The 9,229-nt window shown below is 39.2% G+C and overlaps 1 protein-coding gene across 1 annotated transcript in view; it reads left to right on the top strand.

The window, feature by feature from the left end:
• Positions 1-5,943: 5,943 nt before the first annotated feature.
• Positions 5,944-9,229, top strand: part of PTGFR (prostaglandin F receptor (FP)) — a gene marked incomplete at its 3' end in the record, with an annotated part of 6,437 nt that continues 3,151 nt past the window's right edge. Inside the window, 1 exon segment of the mRNA XM_008593837.1 lies at positions 5,944-6,807. Coding sequence (XP_008592059.1) covers positions 6,010-6,807 — 798 coding nt within the window.

Here is a 9,229-nt window from a genome sequence, read left to right as displayed (position 1 = left end):
TTTTTCATATGGAGGAAAAAAACTGGATTCCTACCTCACATCATTAAAAAATCATTGCCTGAAAGATTAAAGACTTAAATTGAAAGGAAAAAAACATAAAATATTTAGAAAATATATAGTAGAATATTTTTTATAATCTAGGGTCTGCAAAGACTTTTAAAATGCAACACAAAAATGCTAAAATACAGCACAAAAGAAGAGATTTAAAATATTTAAATTTTATTACATTAAAATTAAGAACAGTAAAAAAAAAGACAGCATAAAGAAAATGAAAAGGAGAGCTGTGATTTGGAAAAAGATATTTTCAAAACATATAACTTATAGAGGATTAGTATCTAGAACGCATAAAGAATTAATGAGACAATCCAATAAAAAATTGTACAAAAGAGATGAACAGACATTTCATAGAAGAAGAAGAAACATAAATAGAAAGGGAAATGTAATTTAGGTCCACAATATGATATCATTTTACAACCATCTGGTTGGTAAAAAACAAAAAAGCTAGACAATTCCAAGCACTGTCATCAATGTGGATGAAGGGGAACTCATATACACAGCTTGAGAAAGTGTGAATTGATACAACAATTTAGCATTATCTTGTAAAGTTGAATATTCTCAATCCCTATGACTCAGTAATTTACTCTAGGTATATATTCTAGAGAAACTCTTACACAAGACCTTTTATAGTAGAATATTTCATAGGAGCAGAAAACTGGGGAGATAACCCCAATGGCTATTGACAGAAAAATATTTCAAAATTTGGATATCCAGGGCTGGCCCGGTGGCGCACTGCTACAGTGCACCGCTTGGGAGGTGCGGCAGCGCTCCCGCCGAGGGTTCGGATCCCACATACAGACCGGTTCCCGCTCACTGGCTGAGCGAGGCACGGGAGTAATGCCGAGGGTTGCGATCCCGTTGCTGGTCCCGGTCCAGTACGGGGGAGACACTGAGGGTTGCGATCCGTTGCCGGACACGGAAAAAGACAAAAAGGAAAAAAAAAATTTGGATATCCAAACATGTTGGGATGTTATAGAAGTTTGTAAATGAATAATCTACTACTGCATACAATAACATGCATGAATTTAAAAATCTTTCATGAAAAAAGCAAGTTGCAGAAGGTTGTTACAAAACAAGGAAAATTAAATAATATATTGGTTCATCTGCATATTTATGTGATAAAACAATATCAAAACACAAGAGAATGATAATACATAGTCAGGATAGTGGTTACCTGCAGGAGGCATACAGAGAAATGGAGAGAAGAAACTTACAGATAGATGTAATATTGGTAATATTCTACTACAGACCTTGTTGTGGGTTGAATTGCGTCCTCCCAAAAAAGACAGGTTGAAGTCCTAACTCCCAGTATCTCAGAATGTGACTTTATTTGGAGATAAGGTTGTTGCAGATGTAGTTAGTTAAGGTCAAATCATACTGTAGTATGGTGGTCCCCTCATACTATATGACTGTGGTCTTTGTAAGAAGTTGGCTATGTGAAGACAGAAACACATAGGCAATGTGTTTCACATGGCTTGTGAAAATGAAGGCAAAAATTGGAGTGATGCATCTATAAGCCAAGGAACACCAAAGATTGCCAGAAAAACACCAGAAGCAAGGCAAGAGGCATGAGACAGATTCTCCCTCACAGCTCTAGAAGGAACCAATCCTGCTGATGCCTTGATTTTGGACTTCTAGCCTCCCAACTGTTAATGCAGTGAACTTCTGTCAATAAGCCACCCAGTTTGTGGTGCTTTGCTACAGAAGCCCTAGGAAACTAACATAGTCCTTAAATCAGGTAGTAGGTTCATAGGTGCTTATCTTATAATTCATAATTTACAAATGTGTTATAGATATTATGTTTTATGTGTAAAATGGACACAATAAAAATGAAAAGACAAAGTTATTATTTTAATTACTACTACACTGGGCATATTTCCACTACTAATCTTGATGGCAAATTCCAACAAAGCTATTCTAGACAATTTTATTAAAACTGCGAAAATCAACTTCCAACTCTCCTCTTGATTCTCATCTAGATTTTATTTCTACCTCAGTGTCACTGAGTCCCTGTTTTTCTGATTTTAATTATAGCATGCACATCTTCTGAGCCAAGCGTCCTGCCTCTAATCCTGAATAAAGGTGACTGCCAAGCACACATCTATCCTGATATATCTCCTTATATCACAAAGGGAATCCTGAATATCTAAAGTCACATCAAGGTTTTGGGCATGCATGCCACAAAGTAAGTGCATTCTCCTAGCCTAGAAGCCACACCAGAGCACGTGCATTGTTCACACAGCTGTCGCTTTGCCTCCTAGAAACAGTGGCACAAAATAGGTGCTCAGTAAATTTGTTGAATGGCTATATAAGTGAATAGTTTGAGTATCCACATCTCCGAAGTAACAATACAAACTGTATTACTTTTCAGAAGGGTTTATCAGCCATTCCCCAACCCCCACTACTTTTTGGTCTGTTAGTTCCTCTCATCTGCTGATTTACCAGTTCTTCCTTATAAAGCACTCAAGGGCTATCTTTGGGAACTTTGAATAGGGGATCAGATTTAAGTCCTATAAGGCCAGTGTTTCTTTTGAAGGTAATTAGTTTTTTATTCTTTCTTACAGATTAGCAGCTTACTAATAGTAATGTATTCTATCTTGAGGAGAAGAGATGTAGGTGTTCTAGAATCTTTTATTAATACTCAGGTGAGTTGAGCTTTGATTAAGGAATGGATTCTAAAAAGGAATTCCAATAATACGTGCAAAGTAGTTTTTTTTAAAAAAATTGGGATTTATCTAGTACTTTGAAAAATAAATTAATATTGTTTTGAATATATTACAAATGAATGTTATGATTTAACATTACATTAATGAGAATTGTTTCTTTTCTTTCTTTTTTATTTTATTTTTTTACCTAGTAGCTAGAGCAAATGATGTTAGTGAGGTGCTCCAGTGACAGCCTGAGAATTTTCAAGATCTCAAACTGTAATACTGAAAATGCTAATAAAGCATTTATAAATTCAAACAACATTTGGTGAGTGGACAGGCATTGTCCTAAGTGAGGATGAAAAGATGGACAAGACCTCTGCAGGAATTCATTTCAGTGGGAGAGACATAAGTAAACTGATACTTGCAATGTAATGTGATTAAGTATTATTAATCATGAAAGGAAACAATAGTGCTCTTTGTCATTCAAATTTTCAGTGTGGCTTATCGCATAGTTGTTCTTTGGATACTGGCTCAATGTAATGTGATTAAGTATTATTAATCATGAAAGGAAACAATAGTGCTCTTTGTCATTCACATTTTCAGTGTGGCTTATCGCATAGTTGTTCTTTGGATACTGGCCGCCTAAGTATAATATTTCTCTATTAACCAGAATATTTGATTAACCAAAATATTCAATTCCCTGACTATACTCGAGTAACAGTTTACTTTACAAGTTATAATCATATCATTAAAAAAAAAATCTCAATATCTACCACAGGGGAAAGCTGCAATCGTTCTTTTCTACAGTTAATGGCTATTTTATTTTATCTCAGTTTTGCATTTTATGATCCTTTCCAATTTCCAGGAATTTAGAGGCCCCTTCTGATTTGAGGATGGAGAAAGGGGGTTTATATCCATATGGCACTGGTGTTTCACATAGATGGTGGCAATATTTTACTAAAATAAAAGGAAGAAAAGTCAATAATAGATTCACATAAGTGTTTAGCTGGAAAAATTAGACACAGTTAATAGATATGGATCAAATCAATATTAGCACAAAACAATTACAATATACAAATTGCTCAAATCATAATTCCTTATGAAAAAGGGGGTATTTCTTTACTTCATCTTGATCTCCATGAAATTTGTTAAATGCACATGTCTTCTGGTTTACACATCACTAGAAATTCTCTCACCAGTGGACATTTATAATCACTAAAATAATACTAATCCCTTATCTGAACTTGCTGAAACTTCCTGCAATTGCTCAATTGCAGGTGTTCAAGAATGCATCTCACTTTCTCACACTCCTTAGAAAGCTGGAGACAGTCCAGTTCTCTGTGTGATGGTGAACCCTAAGGCTGTGGGTGTTTCCACTGGCAACATTTGGCTTGAATACCTGTTTTTAACTGCCTGGGGATATCCGTCACGAATCCCACTCTGAAATACTCAACCTCTTTCTACCTGGTTTCTTTATCCTTTCCGAGCTGGACTTGGAATTAGTTAGGTCTGCAAGGTACAATCTGACAGCCCAGCACATAATCTCTTAGGTTTGCCTCAGCTCTCCAGAATCCTATCTTGCATCCTCAGAGATTGTACTCGAGAGTGAGTTTAAAACAGAACTTTCCCTAGCTGGTCCGGTGGCTGAGAGGGCAGCTCTGCTGCTGATGGGGTGGCCATAGCATCCGAGCGCGGTGTCCTCGCATCTCCTGGTCCTGCTCTGTGCCCACGAGCGCGGGGCTGCGCTCGCTGGAACCTGAGACGGCGGCGGCGCGGGGTCGGGCGCTCCATGGCGCACGGAGCGGAGCGTTCTTCCTCTCCCCGGAGAGCCCGGCGAGGGGCCCGGGATGCCCAGGTAACCACCCCTCCAGCGGCTGGATCCCCACGCGACCGACCTTTCACCAACCCATCCCCGGGACGCCCCGCGGCAGCTGCAGCGGGCCGCGCAGGAGGGCACCTTAGGCTGCGCTTGTTAAGTGTGGACCAGATGCCCCAAGCCGGCGGGACCCGTAGAGGGAGAAGGGTACTCAGGCCGACCTGTCCCGATTCTGAGCTCCGCGATGGGGACCGCGTAGAAAGGGTCTGCGAGGAGGGAAATAGGCACAGGGAGAGAATCCCTTCTCGCCGCTGGTTCCCTCACCCGAGCCAGCGCAGGCCTTTGGGAGTGGAGGGAAAACAGCCCTCTGGCGTTGAGCAATTGCAGAAAGTTTCAGCAAGTTGGTAGGTTTGGGGAGGATGTTGCAAGCAGAGGCCCGGGGGTGGCGGGGGTCGTAGCGGGTGAAAGTCGAACCATGAGTAAGTCCTGGAGGAGGCGGCCTCACTCGGGCCGGTCCCCGGAGAGGCTGGCTCCGGATTCCCAACCTCCCGGAATGCTGCCGGGGAAACGCCAATCGAATTAGCTCGGGTGGGGTGGCTGTGGTCGTGTGTGTAGAGGGTTTGTGACTCAGGTCTCAGCCCCCTAGGGAGACAGCGACAAATAAATGCTTCTTATTGGATGTTGCTACTCTGAAGCTGTAACTTAATGAACAGCAGCATCTAGGCAGATGTGCACAGAGCGAGCGTGGCCCGCCCCTCCCCATCCGGAACCAGGATTTCTGCACAGGTGGTAGCTAGACCAGATAACCTTCCTAAAGTCTTTCCACTCTGCCTTCCATGGGTCACTGTGTGTGTGGTTTGCTGTTATTTGTTTTAGGCTTTACAAATGTATTCGGAAAAGCTCCATTTAACATTAGCGAGCTTGCTGGTTTTCTTCCCAAAGTTTGGAGAGGATTGTTAATGTCTTCCTGACAAGCAGGTAGTTCACCCAAGGAATAATCTGCAGTTTGGGGACAAAGCCCATCAGGGAAAAGAGCAGAAACTTTAAAAAGTTATCTAGTTATTTAAATGGACTGCTATGCTTTAAAAGTTTTATTGGGTTTAAATCTAATCTTGTTAGTGTTTTCGTAAACCTTAAAAGTTTTAAAGTGTCAGTGATGTGTCAGGAGGACATTTAGGAGGGACCCTAAATGCCCATTTCCAGAGGGACCATAGAGGTTAACCAAAGGGTCTCAATTTTGTCAGCTTCTTTACCTTGAAAATGAAATGTGGAACCCCTGTGTGCTGCTTTCAGGATGAGGTAACCTCGCTTATGATAGGCCAGATAAATTCGACCCCACCACTTAAGGGCACTTGGGTCTTAAATGTCAGATGAGCAGTAATGCCTGTTTATAATTCCTCTCTCTTTATGCTACAGATGTCTGGACTGCAAGCCTGCACAGTTTTGAGAGGGAGATGACTTGAGTGGCCTACTTCTGTCTCCACAACAATGTCCATGAACAATTCCAAACAGCTATTGTCTCCCGCAGCTGGGCTCCTTGCAAACACAACCTGCCAGACGGAAAACCGGCTTTCAGTATTTTTTTCAATAATCTTCATGACAGTGGGAATCTTATCAAACAGCCTTGCCATTGTTATTCTCATGAAGGCATACCAGAGATTTAGACAGAAGTCCAAGGCATCGTTTCTGCTTTTGGCTAGTGGCCTGGTAATCACAGACTTCTTTGGCCATCTCATCAATGGAGCTATAGCAGTATTTGTATATGCAGCTGATAAAGACTGGATCCACTTTGACCAATCAAATGTCCTTTGCAGTATTTTTGGTATCTGCATGGTATTCTCTGGTCTCTGCCCACTTTTTCTAGGCAGTGTGATGGCCATTGAGCGGTGTATTGGAGTCACCAAACCAATATTTCATTCTACGAAAATCACATCCAAACATGTGAAAATACTGTTGAGTAGTGTGTGCTTGTTTGCTGTTTTCATAGCTTTGCTGCCCATCCTTGGGCATCGAGATTATAAAATTCAGGCGTCAAGGACCTGGTGCTTCTACAACACAGAACACATCGAAGACTGGGAAGATCAATTTTATCTTCTACTTTTTTCTTTTCTGGGGATTTTAGCCCTTGGTGTTTCCTTCTTGTGCAATGCCATCACAGGAATTACACTTTTAAGAGTTAAATATAAAAGCCAGCAGCACAGGCAAGGCAGGTCTCATCATTTCGAAATGGTCATCCAGCTCCTGGCTATCATGTGTGTTTCCTGTATTTGCTGGAGTCCATTTCTGGTAAGAGCCTAAAGTTTTGACAGTTTGTTTTCTTTGGTTTAGTACAAGATTTCTTGTCTTTTTCAAAGTCGTTAGTCTGAAACTTCAATCTTTTAAATGCTAGAGTTTACTCCTACTCAGAATTTATTTCAGCACTCAGCTCTGGCTTAGAATTAAGCTATGTATGGCACACTTAGTTATTTTTCCCACAAGCCCTGAATTGAAAGAAATGTGTTGCTAAACAATTCTCACCATAGTGTTACCATCTTGCAGTGCAGTGTAAAGTAATTTTAACAGATGTAACATATTTTTAGTATACCAAATATGATTAGTTTCTAAAATGTGACAAAAATGCCAACTATAATACAACATTGGAACAGACTCCAGTAAGTCTTGGTAGAAAGTCACACAGACTTTAAAATTGTAGACAAGACAAATCAGCTCCTGGGTTCTTCTAAACACGTAACGACCAGGTCTCAACTTGCAAAGGATGGTGGTGAGTTGTGACAGTCGAGGTGAACTACATGCAGGCACTTCAAAAAGTTTGTGGAAAAATACAATTAGAAGATAATACAAATCTTTCTACAGACTTTTTGCAGTTCCCTCATATGTGTGTTCAAGTGAAGAAATCACTAGTGCACTAACCCAGAAACAATGCTGAGTGCAGGGAGAGGTGTGATTGGCAGGAGGGCCAGAGTTTCTTCCTCTTGTGTTTCATTACTTTAAAAAAAAAAAAAAACAATTTAGCCAGCAGTTATATGTGATAGCTTGGTATTTTTATTTGGAAATGAAGGCTAAGATTCAGGAATTAACAACAAACATAAATCATTCATATTACTTTCTAGATAGAGGATAAAAAAAATTATACTTCTGATAGACAAGTATGACCTTAATTCCTTCCAGCATTTTACTTTATGCTGGAAAGGGTGACAACATGCCATGAAAGAGAGAAATAAATCCTTCTGTGGGGAGCAAGTGACAGCAAAGATTGTTTTCATTCCTTTTTCTGTAACAATGGGGAAGTGGACTGGCACCCAGAGATATGGTAATACAGGTGATATAAAGGTAGATGTGAGGCAACAGCAAAGGTAAGACCAAGGTGTGGTCATACCTGAGGTGGCTGAATGAAGGTGCTTTTTACATATGCAGTTTTCCCCAAACAGGCCCGTTGTCCAAGACTTGCTTCCAGTGCAGTTTTAATAAACAATCCAGATGATTTTGATACACATAAAAGTTTGTGAAAGCTGCTGCAGCAGATGGATCCTATAATAAAGTCAATTTTATTTTACAAAGAATTTTGACTTTTCTAATATTTCTTTATTTCTATTCATATTATTGCCTCACAATTTGTTTTTTGTTTTATTTTGTTTTTGTTTTGGCAGCTGGCTAGTATAGGGATCCAAACCCTTGACCTTGGTGTTATAAGCACCTCATGCTAACCAGCCTGACTCACAATTTGAATTTAGCTTTTTGACTTGTTGGATCATTTAAATATTGTTTCATGTTATTCCTGAGTTGTCCAGATCATAAGAATTCACTCAAAGGGAAAATGGTCTGTCAATGGCAAGTCAACCTTTTGAGGCCTGTTTTTTTGTCAATTTAGGAGGCCAGGCATGGGTCTGATCTGTGCTTATAGTATAGTTGTTTGAACTGAATAACAGAGACCAGTTCTAGCAACACCTGGCATTACTTCAGGATTCATTTTTGAGGAATTTAATTTATGCCACTTGACAATAGGAATTTCCCAAAGGTAATGCTATTTTTTACCTTAAGTTTTGAAATAAAGTAGCTTTTCAAAATAAAAAGCAAGGCTGAGTGAATTAAAATTAATTTGGGGGTTGTGAAGGGAATACAAAAAAAGTGAGAAAAGAGGTGGCTGAAAACGTTTAAAGAAATTTTTAAAATGAAGGTCATAACTCTGGAGAAAACCTTAAAACAATGAAATCATGAACTAAATGAAAGGTAATCTGGACAACTGAGATAATCGCTTGTGCTTTGGTTTTTATTTGTTCTGAGAGATCTTAAAATTTTTTTTAGCTCTGGCTTTTGATGTTGAGAAATAAGAGTGATAGACCACTGTAAAACTATGGAAGGAAGCAAAATTTCATACCATTGACGTGGTTATTTTGAATTTATCAATGTTTTTCTCTAATATCTTCTCCTGAAATTTTGGTTTCCCTTACTGTTAGAATAGTTATTACAATTTAATTCATATTTTGAACATATTTCCTAGTAGAAATATAGTTTCATTTTCATGAATCATTTTCTGAGGTCTCCTTTCTCTTTAATTATGAATTATTGATATGTCTATGACACCAACATATCAATACTTTTAAAATGCTTTTTAGTGTGAAAATTATTTATGTGTTAGATGCATAATAGGTACACCAGAAATACTTTTGATGGATGGATATCTTCAGTTGTTTAAAATAATCTTTGCATT

Source organism: Galeopterus variegatus, unplaced genomic scaffold (genome assembly GCF_000696425.1).
Source record: "Galeopterus variegatus unplaced genomic scaffold, G_variegatus-3.0.2 Scaffold9722, whole genome shotgun sequence".
In the NCBI taxonomy this organism is placed as follows: domain Eukaryota; kingdom Metazoa; phylum Chordata; class Mammalia; order Dermoptera; family Cynocephalidae; genus Galeopterus; species Galeopterus variegatus.
Note: the sequence above shows the minus strand (reverse complement) of the source record. Positions and strands in the feature narration are given on the sequence as shown.